Source organism: Colossoma macropomum, unplaced genomic scaffold (genome assembly GCF_904425465.1).
Source record: "Colossoma macropomum unplaced genomic scaffold, Colossoma_macropomum, whole genome shotgun sequence".
Classification (NCBI taxonomy): Eukaryota; Metazoa; Chordata; class Actinopteri; order Characiformes; family Serrasalmidae; genus Colossoma; species Colossoma macropomum.
This window is the reverse complement of record NW_023494810.1, coordinates 11,898,996-11,917,886: the sequence shown is the minus strand read 5'-3', so window position 1 is coordinate 11,917,886 and position 18,891 is coordinate 11,898,996. Positions and strand designations below refer to the sequence as shown.

At 36.9% G+C, this 18,891-nt stretch overlaps 2 protein-coding genes across 2 annotated transcripts in view; one reads left to right on the top strand and one right to left on the bottom strand.

Moving 5' to 3' along the window:
* The window catches only part of syn2b (synapsin IIb), a 137,309-nt gene that overhangs the window by 88,222 nt on the left and 30,196 nt on the right, over positions 1-18,891 (top strand). The window lies entirely within an intron of this gene.
* Positions 8-17,718, bottom strand: LOC118799457 (metalloproteinase inhibitor 4-like). Its single transcript, XM_036559343.1, has 5 exons — positions 17,305-17,718; positions 7,336-7,433; positions 4,158-4,272; positions 3,659-3,783; positions 8-2,919 (listed from the first exon to the last, which is right to left on the bottom strand). Exons 1-5 carry the CDS (start codon positions 17,438-17,440, stop codon positions 2,722-2,724), a joined length of 672 nt encoding a protein of 223 aa, XP_036415236.1. The 5' UTR covers positions 17,441-17,718; the 3' UTR covers positions 8-2,721.

Here is an 18,891-nt window from a genome sequence, read left to right as displayed (position 1 = left end):
TAAGAAATACCAACTCAGTGTCATTTATTAAAAATAATAACTTCTGTATAGTGGGAATGCCTATTCTAAACAAGTGATGATGATGATGATGAAGCTAAAGATGTCATTTTAGAGCAGAAATCAGACATTCTTTTCATGAGATCATGAGATGTCATCATTTTTTGGTACAGTAAAATAGAAAACTATGCATAGCCAAAAAATACAAATTCATATAGAAATACTGGTAACACTTTACTTAATAATACATGCATGGTACAGTATACGTGTGGGGCTTGATGTACAGTGAACACGTCATTGTAGCAGGAGGTGGTAAAACTCTTTAGCAACAGTGCTATAGGATATTATAGAGGGGTTTTGTATAGAAATAGCAAAAATGATACCATGGCAAGTAAAATCATCTCATATCTAATGAACATATCTAATATTTATCATTTTCAGATTACTATATATATAAGATTATTTAACCTTTTAGACATTTTTGCTTGTTTTAAGCAATTTAAGTAATATTAGTGAAATAATTTCACTATATTAGCAGATAATTTTGCTTATTTAAAAGAAAATTATCTACAAATACAATGAGAAGTTTTAGAACAAGCAAAAAAGGTCCTCAAATATATTAAAAAATGTTACAGTAAACTTACAGCAATCTCAAAATGATATATGCACTATATTCACTAGATATAAAATGATTTTACTCGCCAAGATATAATTTTTTGCAGTGATGTTGTTTTACATTATAGTTTTAATGTTAAGTAAAGTGTTACCAGAACACTTTTTTATGTATGTGTAATAATTAGCAACAGAAACTTCAAACGCAGATCTCTATCAGATATGTTAAAGCAGAAACAAAGCATTAGCTTTTTGGCACAAGAAAAATCTTACATTGGCTTAACAGTATACAATACTTTACCAAAAACTTAGCTACAAAGATTCAGATATACGAATACTGCATTTCTACTGCAAAAATGTAGATAACATGAATATAGACTTTAAACACACCATAACATAGCTTTGCAAACAGATACTATTGGGCTAACTAACTGGGTGGGTATTTAGAAGCATTCACAAAAGTATTCTCTGTTGGGGTGGTCAGAAACTTTTACAGTGTATCAATGGCAGGTGACTGAAAACTTGCAAAATGGAGTGGAATTACCATACAAATATATACATTCTCACAGGACAGAAAACTGAAAGAAGATCCCAAAACATTATAAATATGCATATATCTGACACATGATTTAAAAAAAAAAAGATTTCTGGCATAAGAAAAGTTGGTAACACTTGACCATGGGGCAGTGTTTATAAGGCTACATGAGCTAGCCATGACAACTGTCATAAATCTACGTAAGCATTTATAAAGGTTTATTCCAACAGGCAGGTGACAGTTTTTTCTGACACTGGGTTGTGTTATGAAACTTTTTTGGGGTGAAATGCCATTTTAATATCATAGAGCAACTGACTTTGTAGCATAGTGTATGCTATATGGCCAAAAGTATGTGGACAGACCATCAGGAGTTCAGGTGTTTTAGCTACACCCATTGCCAACAGGTGTATAACTCTTCGTACTGAAGAGTTCAGTGACTTTAAACATAGCACTGTTATAGGATGTCACCTCTGCCACAAGTCAGGTTGTGAAACTTCTGTCCTGCTAGATCTGCCCCTGTCAACTGTAAGTGCTATTACTGTGAAATGGGAGCATCTAGGAGTAACAACAGCTCAGCAATGAAGCAGTAGACCTCGCAAACTCACAGAGTGGGGCTGCCAAGTGCTGAAGCACATAGTAACTATCCTCTTTTGCACTGTAGAGTTCCGAACTGCTTCTGGAAGTACAAGAACTGTGAGCTTCATGAAATGAGTTTCCATGCTGCACACAAGTCTAAGATCGCTATGCACAAACGTTGGAGTGGTGTAAAGCAAATTCCATATTAGGTCAGATAGCTTTGGAATGTGTCCAATAAACTTACATAGGTATGATTTTTAAGTGTCCACAAACTTTTGGCCACATAGTGTATATCACAGTGATATAATGCATTCACTTTACCTAACGGCCACAGAAAATACTTTTGTTAAACCAGACTGACTTGGCAAGCTATATTATCAGCTATATTAAATCACTGTGACATAACCTGAGCTACAATGTCTATGACATTTCACCCCAGATAGTGTCATGACCTAGACGTGTCAACTTGACATCAGTTGCCAGGTCAGCAAATGCAACCTATATGAGAAATGACGCCTATGAGAATAAGTGTTCATGTAGGTTTATGTCAGTTGTCATGCAGGACTTATGTAGCTGTGTAGCCTTGTGAGCACTGCCATACAGCAAATATTACCAAAATTGATTGTAGAAATAAATCAAATGAAGTTATTTGAAGTTGACTAGAAGGCATAACCATGCTGTTTTCCCTAAAAACATTCCTGCCTCAGCTGGGATAGGTACCCACAGACGCTCCCATCCAACACTGAATTTCAAACAAGTAAGAAGTGAAAGTGAATTACAAGCACTCTGAAACGGTTCACTCAGTGGTGAACTACGCAGCAAGCATACAGTATCAGTCTTACATTCATTCGAGTGGCCCAGCTGGGCCGTAACACACCTTACTAAGAGATGCACTGACAGCAGAGTTCTACAGACCAATAGAAAACCAAGGGCATCGCCCTCACCGACATTGCCTAAAATTTTTTTGTGAGCTGTGTTTCCCCCCCAGAAGCATTGAGTCCTCAGGGGTCAGACGCGTCCATGAAATCGTTGTCAGGAGAACCGCTCCCCCTGTACCAGCTGCACGAGCCGTCGCTGCGTTTGATGCAGGCGTACTGGCGGGCCTGTTCTCTGCTCCGCTTGTAGTCCAGAAGCCAGTCCGTCCATAGGCACTCATTTACAGAGGCGGTACAGCAGGGGGCCGTGTAACAGGTGGAAATCTGGAGAAAGTATAAAGTTAAATTAGATGTCTGTAAAATAAGCTACTGTATTGGAAATTGATACAAATAACTTTCTGTGGACCTTCATCAGAGGTCAGTAGTAAATAAAAACCAAAAAACTGTCAGAACAAAACCTTGCATCTCCATTTCTACCAATTTTTTTTCACATTTTTCACATAATTAGAAGACGCCAGCTGCCGTTTACACTATGTAAACCTTATATGATGAATGGACCAATAGAAATGGCCTAAATTGACTTAGGATAATGTCTTGTTCCATTAATTTTCCATGAAAATGACTTTTTTCCTTCTCTTCTAAAGTTTTTTTCAGGATATAACATTAACACTGTTAATGTTAACACTGTTATTCCAACAGTGATGACATCATCACTGTTACAAGAAAATGTATCTCTCAAATTGTAACTTTTACACATTTTACATATGTCACCATAATAACTTTATTAGTAATAGTAATATTTTATTGATAATAAGTAATTTGGAGCATTTCAGTTGGTCCATTAATAAATGGTAGTTGTTTTTAAATGTTGCAAAAAGAATACAAAATGAGAAGAAATGTAGTTATACTGCTAATACATGACAGTGACTATATATATATATATATATATATATATATATATATATATATATATATATATATTACAGTATATTTCAAAACTATATAACCATTACATTTTTCTTTTACAGTTACATAAATGCCTCAGGAAAAAGTCTGAACGTACTGTGCAGTCGCAGCCCATTTGGTATCTGTAGTTGAGGTTCTTTTTCTGAGCCAGTGAGAGGTTGTCCCACGGCTCAATGAAGTCACACAGACCAATCGAGACTTTCCCTTCACTCCACATGTTTCCTGTGACACAAACAAACAGAAAACAATACATAAATGCATAGTGCATTGCAGACTGGCTGCTTTCTTTTGATGCTGGGAGTTAAAACCCCCCTAAACTATTATTGTGTTCTGTGAGCATCTGACATATGGATGTTTCTGATGAGTTTTGTATGGGTGTCTGGATCAATCAAGGATTACTTTCTGTGGATCAATGAAATTCACATGATCCAACAAACATAAATACAAGAAAAATGCAAACCAGTCTTAAATTACAGAACTTATCAGTGTTCAACTGTAAGGCGTATCACAATTGCTTTACAGAGCAATACAATTTAAACACAGTCTGGGTTATATACAGTATGGGTGCAGCCTTTGGCCTAAAACATTAACCCCACCTGAAAGCAAATATTGAACCTTGTTGCTTGCGTCCAGCTTAACGCCACACAAAGAGGAAAAGACTGGAGTGTAGACGTACTGAATGTCCTTCACTTTGTCAAAACCTTTGAACATCTGAAAGCATAAAGGGGGGAAAAGAGAGAAAGATTGCAGTTACTGTACTGTTTTTTCAGCTGAACTGTGGTCTTTGAACAAAGAAAATTAGAGGTGATACCAGTCCAGTACCAGGTATTGGTATCAAGACAATGTCAGCAGAGTGTACTGGATCGGATATCAGAATGGATCTTGTAACAAATCTACTCACTGTGATGTTGTAAGCTGTAGTTCTTTCTGTGGGGTAGTCGAGTAACTGAATAGTTTCAACATGATAGCGTATTTATAGATGCTTCAATGAAATGCTTCAATTAAAAAACAGTTCATTTTGAAGCTTAGGGCTTTAACCTCTTTCCACTATTGGCCAATTCGTTGGCAGACTGGAAAAACAAAAACATCCCCCTAACTCTGTGATCAGATGAGCTACACTCTTTAAAATGGTTCCTCGAGGGTTCTTTAGTAAATAAAATGGTTCTGTGTAGAAAAATGAACTCTGGGTTCTTTGTATAATGAAAGATTGATGGGGAATGTGCTGTGGATGGTTCTATATAGCACCAAAAAGGGTTCTTCTATTGTAACAAGCTTGATATCATAACAATAGAAGAACCCTTTTTGGTGCTATACAGAACCCTTTTCAAAAAGGTTTTATGTAGAACCATCTATAGCATATTCTCCATCAATCTGAAGAACGTTTCATGACTCAAAAACCTTTTCATGCAAAAGGTTCTTTGAATGTTCATGGTTCCAGGCAGAACCATTTTCTTTACTAAAGAACATTGAAGAACCAATTTTTTATAAGTGTGTTGTCTCTCTGTGTGTGAAATGTTGTGATTCAGTGTTGAGCTGCTAGTGAGCAGTGAGGGGCGAAAGGGAAGGGGTCAGACCCCCTTCTGTGAAAACTATTCACACCTCTCCACAATGATGGCAAGATCAAACACACATCTGCAGCTTTTTTCATATCAAACAGTCAAAAATTAGATCAGTTGTAAATTAGGCTGATGATACATCGCTTCTAAGATAAATTGAGCCACTGAAGTGTTTTGGGCTTTAACTGTCTGGGGTCCACCTCAATATTTCTATATCTGTGTCTTATATCTTTGTGATGACACAGCGCAGAAATACGGTTCATACATTTCCAGAATCTATAACGTCACATCCGGAGTTATCAGCCTATGAAGAGGGGCTGAGATACACGTCATCTGCCTCTCACCGTGTGGAACTGGTGGATTCATGTGTCCATGTACATTTCGTGTGAAACTGACCTATGGACACATAGGATATCACTAAGGACTGACCCATCATGCCAGAAACCCCTCATTCTTCATTCAGTCCACATCGGAGTCTCATGAGAAATGGCTTGCAGAGAGTTAACAGCTGCTGAAGCTGCTGCAGTGGTTTTGGAAAGTAGTGATGAAGATAACAGAGCATTTTGATATGAAACATATAAGTATCATATTATATAAAGAGTCTTTCAAGAAGATTTTAAAGGGAATTTTAGAAGATATGCAAAATCAGAGGGTTAATGCATGTAAAGAAGGGAGCCACCTTATTCACTTATTGGTAAGGCATTCACTTCTCAGCATGCTTGCCACGAGGGACAAAGAGCCATTTCATTTACATTAAAAGGCACTGATTCTTAGTAGCTTGCTTGGATTTTTGTTCCATTTGTTTTATCACTCAAGCTCAAAGTGTAGCCTGAAGTCCTCACTTGAAGCTGCAGATATGGTGAAAGCCAAGAATCCAACACGCTGAACAAATCTGTTCTATAATTTATAGACTTCACACTAATATCGAATGAAGCCCTAGGCGCTCCCTGTTTTCTTCACTTAATGTAACGGCTCCAGCAGAGACAAGAACCATTTTTCAATCTTCTGCAATCCCGACACAAGAGGACATGAGGGTAACAGTAGGCAGTAATGAATACAGCTCAATTAGGTTTCTTGATATGCAAAACATGTACAGTACTGTGCAACTGTGAGAGGACAGCCCTTCATTTATTTCATTTCCACTTAAAATGGCCATTACATACAAGTTATTCAGAGATATGTTGGGGAGATTAAATAGAAGATAATCCACTTGCATAAACAAGGAGAAAGTCAAAAAAAAGGAAAAACACAGAACTTTCAAAATGCTTAAAAGCTGCAGAGAAAATAAGGCTCCTATCAACCACCTTCAAGACCTGAAAGACACCAAAACTGCCCCATTCAGATAAACAGCACTTAAAACTTTCATCTTTGAGAGAGAGGAGAAAATCAAGCTGCTTCAGATCTGAAAACATCCACAGGTGTTTCTGTCCATCCTTCCACTGTGAGAAGACAACTCAGCACTATGGGTCTGAAAGGATGTGTAGCTGTCAAGAAGCCTTACTGAGAAAAGGAGACAGACACATCAAACAAAGAAGCTGAACAATGGACTGACCACCCCAGAGTCCAGACCTCAACATCACTGAATGTGTTTGGATTACTTCAGAAAATGATCAACCAACTTCTAAGACTGAACTTTGGACGTGTGAACAAACATCCCTACACATGGGCGATTTATGGGAGGGGGGGTGGTTGGTGTTAAGGGGGTATTCGCTCCGGTCCAGCTAATCAGCGTTCTGAAGAGGTTAGACATATTTCAACTTACTCGCCGCAGACATCAGAACGAGATCCAATTCATGGCATTAAAAACTGTGTGAACTTTATTGAGAAAGCCTAGTCGCACTGAACAACGTTCTCAGCTCTAGAACACACACTGAAGTGGACCTGGCATTTAATTGTCGTCGCTGTGGACTTCCCAAAGAGGACACGAGTGCAGAGCTGTCCCTCTTCAACACTATGCCATCAGAAGAAATTGGCTTCGGTTAACAAGTAACACTGTTTGAAGCGTCAGATTTGGGCGATAGCCTAGTAAACTTCAGTAACCTCTTTAAATTGACCGTGCCAGTGAGCAGCGCATCACGCGAAAGGAACCTTTCTTGTTTATGTCAACTGAAAACTTACATGAGAAACTTGAAAATTATGATATTATATTTAGTGGTGGCGTCTGACTTTTGCACAGTACTGTCTATATTCCCCACTACAGTTCACAAGGACTACTCACCTTGATTATCTTGATCTCATACTGAATCATCTTCTGGTAGGGTGAAGAACTGTTGCTTGGAGATATGATCTTCTCTCCAGATATCTTAGCCCGGATCACTAAACAGAAGGGGTCAGTTATAATGATGTGGTGTAGAAAGCACTGGAATCTAAATGTTCTTTACAGACATTGCTGCAGATTACATGTTCCCTATACTGCACCATCTGGTACTGAGGAGACCATCATCCATCAACCTGTAGGTGATAAGGTCTTCCTTTAAGCAGCAATCAGAGTATTTCACAAAGTCTTTGTCAGCTTTAACAGATTTCCCTGGTGTAGAATTGAACAAGCAGATGCATTAATGCACACAATGCCCTCCATAAATATTGGGACCTCTGGTGAACATGAGCAAAACAGGCTAAAAAAATATTTTTTATTGCTGGTCTTTTGATCTTTCATTCAAAATGTTAGTGCAATGATTAAAAAAACATTCTTATCTAAAAATGATATTGGAACCTCTTCATTTAATGCTTTATTCGAAGGTTATTTACAGCCTGTTTTGCTCATGTTTAATAGGTGCAGGGTCAGGCAGAATACTTTAAAAAGATGTGATGATTAAATACTGAATACACTGTCCTAAATACATGCAGTAACATATTCCATTTCAGTACATAAAAAGTAACATATCCAGAATACACTTAGAACATGTATTGATAAGGCACTTATCAATACGTCAATCAATACTACTCAGGCTTTAGCCGAGCTCAGTAACACTGAGATTAATAACTGATCATATTGATTTATTGGTCTACTCAGGCTTTAGCAGAGCTCAGTAACACTGAGATTAATAACCGATCACATTGATTTATCAGTCTACTCAGGCTTTAGCAGAGCTCAGTAACACTGAGACTAATAACTGACCACATTGATTTATCAGTCTACTCATTTTTTTTTATTTAGTGGGCAAGCATTCTAAAAGTATTCTCCTAAAAAATTAACTGTATTCTAAATACTGCCTTTACAAAATGTAACTTGGACTGAATATGTGTTCCGAATACATATTACTGGACTTGTATTCTGATACATTCCAACCCTAACCAGGGATGCCAGTATCTGTAGAGTGCACTGCATATTATCTTTATATTTTCACTTTACTTTAAACAGAGGCTTAAAAGTTTTAGCCCTCTGAGATTAACCTGATTTATAAATGCTGGAACTCAGGCTCCCTGCTTTTTGGCAGGAGGACAGCTGAGATGCTGGGATGCTGCTCTGGCAGCTGATTACGTGGGAGAGGTGTTATAGGGATGTTCTGTACAAATGCTGAAGGAATTTGTCTGTCATTACAAGCTCATTTTTGCCATTCCATGCCTCGCTGTTTTCGAACAAAAGGGCGGAATGCTAAAGCCAGCTGGGTGGACTACCCTCTGTGAGGCCTGTGGCTCCCTTCCAGCTCATGGACCAACTTTCACACCCTTAGAAAGGGAGAGGCAAAGTCTTTTATAACAGCCCAGCTGGACATTTAACAAAGCATACATCCAAGGCCTACTTCTGGGCTTCAGGGAGGAGAGTTAGCTTTAAGGGAAATACAACGAGATGCTGGAGATTCGTCAACATATGAGTTGAAATGAGCAGTTGCTGTGGGAACAAAACCATAGAGATTTTCCAGAAAGGTAATATTCTTAAACTTTTAATGTTAGTTAACAAGATTGAGTCTGAGTCATTTTGGACCATTTTTGTTGGCCCATTCATCTGCATTCTTCAAATTTTGACACTGTAGCTGGAATTTTTCATTACTTTCAATTATATTTTTCAAATTTTCCAAAAAGCATGACAAAAATGGAGAAGTTCTGTTCTTAAAGTGACTATAGAAGAATATAAATGCTGTCACTATCAATTATGTTAATAACACAGCAAAATATCTATTATTTCGGTAATTATTTGAGTAATCAGTTTTAAAAATGGCCAGACAATTAAACTAGACCGAACCACAGCCTTTTTTAAAAATCTAAACGTCATTTAAAAATATATAGAAAAAAGAAAAAAATTATTAACACTGTGTGTGTGTATATATATATTTGTGTGTATATATACATATTTGTGTGTATACATACATATTTGTGTGTATACATATGTATTAAAATAAGTACTAATAATTATAATAATAACTGGGAACAAACCAAATCTACAAATTTTGCTTATTTGCTGAGTTCAACATACTTAGAAGAAAATAAAAAATAAAATATAAGATGTACCATAACTTTTAACGTTTTATTTTTCCCCAATATGTTAAATTCTGCCAACAAACAGTATCTGTGCATTAAAATGTGCAGAAGTGCGTTCTCTGTAGAGGATGTGTTCACTTATTTTCACTTAGAAAAGAAACAAAACATGTCATTTGACCAGGCGCACCCAAACTTCTGCATGCGACTGTACATGTTCATTCACTGACTAGGATTTAAAAAAAAAAATCTAAATATATTCCACAGCTAATTTGTTGTGAACAAATTCACATGGCTGTTCCATTAGGCCTCATCTTGCCATTAGCTAAGACCAGATGGGTGGACATTAGGTTCTAGATTCTAATGGGAAATGGGTGGGCCATAATGGCTAGACCATACGCTCTCGCATGGAAAGACTGGCAGTAAAAGCCAAACTGGCAAAGCGCTTTAATATACCAATGTCCATATTTCAGTGTGTCTGAATACAGCCTAGTAGCCAGTGTCCAATTTGGTCCCATTTATAGTGCTAACAAGCGTCTGTGCTCCCATGCTGTGGTTGAATTGAAGGGCCAATTCGGTAATTGTCACTTGGCATCTCAATTACTATTGTAGTAGACAAAATTAAACTATAAAGAGAGCTTTATCATTTTACTGCTTTAAGTGCTTGTAATAATAGCAGTTTTTTAAAGGCCCCTGATCTTATCAGAAGAGCTTGTGAACCATTGACTAGGAGTACATATACAGTACAATTACTCACCTATTTAAATAGTAATATGGAATACAGGAAATACATTGATTTGTCCCATATGACCATAGCTTTGTGGACATTCCAGGTTGGGTCAATACAAAAACTACAAAACCACAGTCCTAAAAGTTCAGTAACAGTTCACTGAAGGGCATCATTCATAAACCACACGACACCTACATAAGCCTTTCAAAACAACTGATATAAACCTGTATAAACATTTATAAAGGTTAATTCCAACAAGAGCCACTTGCTGAGCCGAAAAGGCATCGGAATTGACTAAAGCAGCCTTTACGACAATTGACACTTGTTAGAATAAGACTTTATAAATGTTTATGTACGTTTATGTCAGCTGTCATGAAAGGCTTATGCCTGTGTCACGAATGCTGCGCTTCAGTAAAGTGTTACTAAAAGGTGCCACAAAGGGTTCACTGTTAATTGCTGACAGGATTTTACAATATTATACACCATTTTTCACTCTGAAATACTGTATTTATCATTTTATTGTGAAATCAACAGATATTTTCTGTAATAACAGCACATTACTGTAAGAATGACTTTAAGCTGTGTTACACAACATCATGGAATAACACACTGAAAAAACACTTTCATAAAATATTTTTAGTCATTTCTATGCCCATTATAAGCAAAGGTAAACTATCTGAAAAATATGTATTTGCATTTAAAAATAAAGTTGATAAATGTTAAATTTATCTTTTACTATATTTGAATTCTCTTTACAAAATACCTCATTTTCATATGCAAATTTACAGCAAATTTCTGGCTACAGAGTTGTATTACTTTTATAGTTGTGTAAAAATACAGGAGTTTACTGTATTTTAATTACAGTGTGCAGCAAAATAACAGCTACATCACAGTAATCTTGTGGTGCAGGTGGGTGTGGAGTCACAGTATACAGCTGGTATTTTACAGTTATTTACCATTAATATGGTTCAGTAAATTACAGTGAAAGTAATGCAGCTAGTAACCAGTAGTTTAATGTAATAATAAAGTTTAATTTTTAATAGTGTTCTTTAAGCAACACCTAAACAGAACCACTTTTGATTCCCTAATAGACCATGTTTGAAAAACAGATTTGTTCGTGTTAAAAACCTTCACACAATGCAAAGCCTCTTCCTAGAACATTTACATTATGTGGAAGTTCTTTAAACCTTAAAAAGGCTCTCCACATTTACAGAAATAGAACTATTCACTGAAAGGTTCTTTAGGGGATCAAAATTATTATTTTTTAAGGCAAATTTCTGAAGAAGGTCATAAACTACAGTGAATATCTTGCAGTACTGTGAAACAGTCAGAGACCACTCCTCCTTACCCTGCATTCACACCGGCAATGATGCGATGCGACAAGTCGGCCGGAGGTCATTTATTAATTCATTTTTAATAAGAGTGGGCAATTTCTGGCGACAGGAGGCAGCGTGAACGTTACGGAAGTCAGTGACGCGACAAAGTTGACCAGATTCTAAAACTATTTAGAAAAACTAACTTTATCCAAATGATGAGCGAAACAATGTGGCGACTACCAATAGGAATTGAGCATTGAGCAGCGTAGCACATGCTTTATCTCCGCCACTGTGATTGGTTCCTAGATAATTGTTCCTACTAGAGATGGATAATGGCAGTGGTGCTTTCGCCGCAAATATACAGTAATCACAAAGACCAAATACTGTTTTCCTCACATACTGACTGCACAGACACAGGGAATAATTAAAAATAAGCACATAAGTGAACGGAGGGTCATTTATTTTATTTCCAGTCAAAATGACCATTTAGTATAAGTTATAGATTGTTTTTTTCAGTGTTTAGTGAGTTCACTCTGCCTTTTAGATCTTGCAGTCTTTTCAGGAGACTCGCTTTCAGCTTTTTACAGGATAAAGGTTTGCATTTTCTGTTGATGTTGAGGTCTGGACTCTGGGGTGGTCAGTCCATTGTTCAGCTTCTTTGTTTGATGTTTATGTCTCCTTTTCTCAGTGAGGGCTTCTAAACAGCTACACATCCTTTCAGACCCATAGTGCTGCAGTGGCTGATGGGGGGCAGTTTTGGTGTCTACCAGGTCTTCCAGGTGGTTGTTAGGAGCCCTTTTTCTCTGTAGCTTTTAAACATTTTTTAAACTCCAGTTTTGGAAAGTCCTGTTCTTTTCCACCTATTTTCTTATGACTTTCTCCTTGTTTATGCAAGTGGATCATCTTATGTCTGATCTTTTCTGAAACATCTCCTAACAAATAAATAACTTGTACTTAACGGTCGTATTTCAGTAAATGAAGGGTGGTATCGGACTTTTGTGCAATACTGTTTGCGTTTTCCTTTCTGTTAAAAATGAACAAATTAAAAACTAAAAGTTTAACCTTCTTCTACTCCAAACTGAAGGCAGTTTTTCTGTCCTCTCTGCTCGTTGTGTTTGTGAGGACACAGATTGTGAACTGGCCTGTTTCTTTTGGCAGATGGAGAGACAGAGAGTTCAAGCAGCGAAGTCTGACATTGTTTTCAAACACAGTTCATCTCAACTTTCTCCAAAAGGCTCCAGCACAGCCTGGAACTTTACTGTGTCTTTGCATATTACCACAAGACCAAAACTTGTGGTTTGAAGATGAAGTATTAAATCCCGAATGCTGCAAAAGTGCAGATTTTTTGGTTTAAACTAAATTTATTCTGACCCTAGATTTCTAAACCACTGCACCACACAGTAAGCAGAAGTGTCAACACTGTCATGCACTGCGATAAAAAGATATCTAAGAAAGAGAAAACATCTAAAATCTAGTCAACATATCTAATACTTCTCATTTATGAGATTGCTGTAAGAATATTAACTCACTTTTTTACTTGTTTATGTAATTTTATCTAGTGAAAATGGAGTATTTGCACTGCAAAAATGGTAAAATTCTCTTAAATCTAATCAATAAACCTAATATTTCTCCTGTTGAGAATGTTGTAAACTTAATTTAAGATTATTTAACTTATTTCCAAACTTTTTTACTTGTTGTAAGTGATTTTATTAAGTAAATTTATCTCACTTTATTGGCAGATAATGTTGCTTGTTTTTAAAAATGGGCTTGAAACCAGCCAAATTATCTGTCAGTATAGTGGGATCATTTTTCTTGATAAAATTACTTAAAACAGGTCTAGAAATAAGCACACAACCATTTCAAAATAAGAAATATTAGATAGGTCAACTAGAATTAAGATCATTTTACTTGACAAGATACTATTTTTGCAGTGTGATACAAGTAAAATGATCTGCCAATGGAATCAGATATGTTTAATAAAGAAATGGACTGAAAATGTAAAAAAATGTACAGAAATAATCTACATAATCATATGATATTCTTACAGCAATCTCACAACATGAAATACTAGGTATATTGACCACATTTAAGATGTTTTTGCTTGCTTAGAATCCATTCTTGCAGTGTGCAGACATCATTGAATCGTTAGGCCAGTAAATCTCTTGCTTTATTGGCTCATTGAGTTCTAATGTTATCAAATCATAGATTATAGACTCTATATTTAGTTGTCATATAAGCATTTTAAGCACCATATTCTGCATTTTCTGTCGGTTTCAGTTGAAAATTAATAAATGTGGCAGCTGTATGTTTCAATAATAGAACAGATAGTACGGATGAATGTTAGTCTTTCTGAAGGTGCAACACCATCAGATGCTCTCAGACACTCATGGATGTACAATTCTATAACAATTTATAATATAGAACCGATGTGGAGGTTCTTCAAACTTTGTAAAGTTTCACTTTGCAGTCGCACATCTTGTTTTCCATAAGGGTTCTTTAAATAAACATCCATTAGGAACAAAAAGTGGATCTTCTACACTTTTGAAAAAAAGGTTCTTCAAAGGTTCTTTAGTAAGGCCAGTGGTTATATACAAAAGTGTGACAACTCAAAGGACCATTTGAATGCTTAAGTGGTTCTCAGCATGGTCAAATGGTTCTTCTCCATCATTGAGAACTTGTTGTATTTGGTTGTTTAATGAACCAGTTGAACATCCTATTTAAAAATACAAATCATAGAAGCTTATTTCTGTAAAACAATGTGTTCAGAGCTACACCCAGTGCATTAATAGAGACAGTAATAAACAATATATACAAAATGATCATTTTAGGGTACTTTCTATTGGGAAATGTCTGTCCCTCCCAACCCCTAAATTTACACTACTAAAAATAATACTTCTTTTATTTTTGCATTTTTTCAGTGTTATTTTTGAAAAGAGCCTTTTGATTTCCTTAATTTTTAAATAAAAAACTTCATTCCAAAAATGCTGTCCCATTTTTTCATATCACTACCGAAACACTGAGTTTTAGGCTGTGGGTGGGGCCTTATTTTAGCCATGCCCCTTCATTTTAGAGCACGAAGTGAGACTGCATCCCTGTCCCTCATGGCCACATGAGATCCCATTGTTTTGAAGTAAAAGCGTCCCAAAGTCTGAAAGTCAGTGTGGAACATTAAGAATTGTCACTACCGAAACACATATTATTAATGTTTTAATGAAAAATATGATTTTCAAAGCTGTGTTTGCTGGTCATGTACTGGCTAGTGTTTTTGAGTTCTGCTTGAGTTCTGTTTTTTTGTTGTCACTGCTGAAACAGTCACTACTGAAACATTTGGTAAAGTGTTGGCAGTGTTGTGATCATTTTGTTAATGACAAAGTGGAATGTTCAATTATTTATTTTAATGGAATAAACATAATGAAGGTATAGGGTCACTCAAAGCGAAAGGATGTTAGTTTAAAGTCCAAGTCTGTTATAAGTCTGAAATATGTGTTCAGCTCTGACTTTGAACCAGTTCAGTAAAGTGATCCGTATAGAACCTCTTCATGCTAAGAATGGCTCCAAAGAACATTTGTTAGTAGTGCTCATAAACACATAACTGTGTACTGCATTGTGCATCTGCAGTAATTCTGTGTGCACCAGTAATTGGGATTAAAAATGATTAATTAACTAGTTTAGATTGATTCAGATGAGCTTTGTTTTGGTGGGTAATCTTCAAGGACCTATAGCCTACATTTATCTTATAATACATTATTTCCCCCTGAGGTCCACTTATAGGCCTATGTTTATTTAGGATTATGTGGGTTTACGGTCGTAATGACCGCTTTCCAACCTCTCTTTAGTCCTTAGAATTAAATCAGGGGTGTCCACTCATATCCGCAAAGGGCCAGAGTGGCTGCATGTTTTTATTCCAAACAAGCAGGAGCACATCTGATTCTAAAAAAACATGCAGCCACTCTGGAACTTTGCAGATATGAGTGGACACCCCTGGAGCAGGAGCACATTTGATTCTACCTGATTTATCAGTTAATCTCAGTCTTAAACAATAGATCAGATGTGCTCCTGCATTAATAGAACAAAAAAAACCTGCAGCCACACCGGCCCTTTGCAGGTAAATTAAACTGTAAATTAAAATCGTCAATACTATACTATATACTATACTACTAGACTACTATATGTGCTTTGATGAGCTTTGCTCTGATTGGCTGCACGTTCACAAAGCAGTCCGGGATGAAACACTACTTATAACTTCAGCGTGAATGGGTGGAGCTAAACTGCTATAGGCTGTAAAGACAGATATATGTGAATGTTTTTGTGACATAAAAAAAAAACAGTACATTCAAAACAGGCTGTGTTTGCGGCTTATATGAATCGTTCTACCGAAATGGTTCAAAGTCAGAGCTGAAAACACATTTCGGGCATTTCACTGACTTTGAAGTCCTTTGGCTTTGAGTGACCCTATACCTTAACTATGTTTATTTTATTAAAACAAACAAATTAAAACAAACAAATGAACATTCCATTTTGTCACCAAAATAATCAACACTACCGAAACTTTTCCAAATGTTTGAGCAATGACTGTTTCGGTAGTGACAATTTTAGCTCATTTTGACCCGAAATTAAAAAATGCACACCTGTACATGACTAACAAACACAGCTTTAAACAGTCACACATGCATAAATTCTTAACATTTTTCATTAAAACACAGTAACATTTCCTTAAATGTAGAAAATATGTGTTTCGGTAGTGACAGTTCTTAATGTTCCACACTGATGTTCAGACACTTACTACAAAGCAATGGTATCTAGCTGCTCACCGTGTGGCCATGCAGTCTCACTTCCTGCTCTAAAATGCAGGGGCTTAAATAGGGATCCGCCCACAGACTAAAACCTTGTATTTCAGTAATGACAATTCTTATTTTTCTGCACTGATTTTCAGACTTTGGAACACTTTTGCTTTAAAACAGTGGGATCTAACTGCTCACCATGTGGCCAGGGATGCAAGTCTCACTTCCTGCTCTAAAATGTGGGGGAGTGGCTTAAATAAGGCTCTGCCTACAGACTAAAACTTTGTGTTTTGACATGAACATAAAATCTTTGGGTAGCATTTTTTGTTTGGTTTTTAGCTTCACTCGAAGGAAATCAAAAAGATCTTTTTTATTTAAAAAGAGAAAAAAATGAATGCATTGCGTTGAAATATGTCATAACATAATCCTTATAAAGATCTAAGGTTTGAATACTTCCTTGTTATTTTGTATTTTTTTTCTCTGGGACCACAGTTTAATTCATTAGAGTGGTCAACATAGACTGAGGGGTAATTGTTATGTTTTAAAACTTGGTAAACTTAATAGTGTTTACATACAATCAAATGTTCTGAGTCAAAGTTTTTACTAAAAAAAAGCAAGGAAAATTAAGGTTTGGAGGAAAACTGTTAGGAGAACAATTCCCGAGAGAATTATTGGAAAATTTCAGGTTTATCAATGAAGCTTGAGCTTTTCAATTGAGACTGAAAATGCAGTCATTCAAGTCATGAGATTGTAAGTAGAGTCATTCAACTAGTACTGAAAAGTGATTAGATTGAGATTCCAGTGTTAAATTCATTCAGTTGAGACTAAAATGACAGCAGTATTCATTTTGAATTGTGTCCTTGTACATAAACACACCATTCAACCGCAGACCCAGCCAACCTGTTATTATCACCTCCACTAATCCACTCCAGTGTGGCACGTACCTATTTCAGACTGGCAGAAGTGCTCTTGCGGATGTGCGGGTTGGCAGGTACATCCCTCAGCCCCCCGATCCATCACGCCCAAGGCCAGGAGGATCACCAGCCGCAGCCCCACACAGTCACCCAGCGGGACACCCATGCTCACTCTCGCTCGGCCCGTCGCTTCCTGTGAGCGTCTCAAACAAAGTAGATGTCCAGGGGCGAGGATAAACAACAGGGCAGACTAAAACTGGCACTGGACGAGAAAGAAAAAAAACTCTCTCTCTTTCCCTGGCCTTGACTGTGACACTTTTATCCAACGCCCCACAGCTCTCTGTCCTTCTCTCTCTCTCTCTCTCTCTCTCTCTCTCTCTCTCTCTCTCTCTTTAGAGCTGTAAAAAAGCGAGGGAAAGAGAAGCTCTTATGTAGCACTCATCTTTGACTGCAAAGGAGGACCGCCCCTAAAAGCCCGAAAGGATCGCCCCTCCTACAGAGTGGCCACTAGTTATGTGAGAGCTGAGGTTTACATGAGGAAAAAATCAGAAAAGAACATAATATGATATAACAATTTGATATATTACATATAATAAACAGGGCACAATGCTGTTACTTGCATTATGCATTATAACTACACTCTTAAAAAATAATGGTGACATAAAGGATTCTTTGGGACCATAGAAGAACCACTGTTAACCTTCCAGTGATTCTAAAGGTTCTAAAGAATGGTGTGTGTGAAGAACCTTCTTATGTTTAAAGATCTTCCACGTCAGTATTTATCTACTGATATAAGGTGGTTATTTAATCTATTTTTTCCACAGCAGCCATGAAATGCAATCTAGGCTGTTCAGTTTTTTTCATCAATAATGTTGATGAAATATACTGACTGTCCACTTCATTAAGTCCACCTCCTTGTTTATGCACTTATTGTCCATTTTATCAGCTCCACTGACCATATATGATCACTTTGTAGTTCTACAGTTACAGACTGTAGTGCATTTCTTTCTCTGGTCAGGACCCTCACAGGGATCCCCACAGAGCAGGTATTATTTTGGTGGTGGATCGTTCTCTGCAGAGAACGCAGTGCAGTGACACTGACATGGTGGTGGCGTGTTAGTGTGTGTTGCGCTGGTACGAGTGGATCAAACACAGCATATACATATACATACAATGTTTTTTGTTTGTTTTAATTTAAAATATCTAAGTAAATTTCCAGTGGAAAGGTCACTAGTTGGCCTGCAGAAAAAGGCTGTTGTCCTCTAAATGTTGTTCTTGCAACATCTTGCTTTGACTAGTACACAGCCAAGCATTTACAATGATGAATGTCTCCTGAATGTTGTAAGCGAAACATAATTTCAGCCCAGATAGTGGACTTGTTTGTAACATTCATTATGTTCCCAGTACATCCGCCTAACATTTTGTGCCTGACGTTATTCAGTGGACCGAAATAGAACATCTGCTGATGTTAAGACCCTTGTTCACTGGGAGGGAATCAAAATAAAGTTACTGCTATAACTGTTTAATTACTACGTTGGATGGGTCTCTTCACAATTACAGTCACACAACAAACAAGGCTGCGAGCAAAAACCTGCTAACAGTGTGCAGTTATGCTAA

Bases quoted from the DNA above. Each gene is read 5' to 3' on its own strand.
- LOC118799457 (XM_036559343.1), bottom strand. From the start codon at position 17,440: ATGGGTGTCCCGCTGGGTGACTGTGTGGGGCTGCGGCTGGTGATCCTC. The intron at 7,434-17,304 runs GTACGTGCCACA...CCTTCTGTTTAG, and splicing joins CTTCTGCCAGTCTGAAATAG to TGATCCGGGCTAAGATATCT. The intron at 4,273-7,335 runs GTGAGTAGTCCT...TTATGCTTTCAG, and splicing joins ATGAGATCAAGATAATCAAG to ATGTTCAAAGGTTTTGACAA.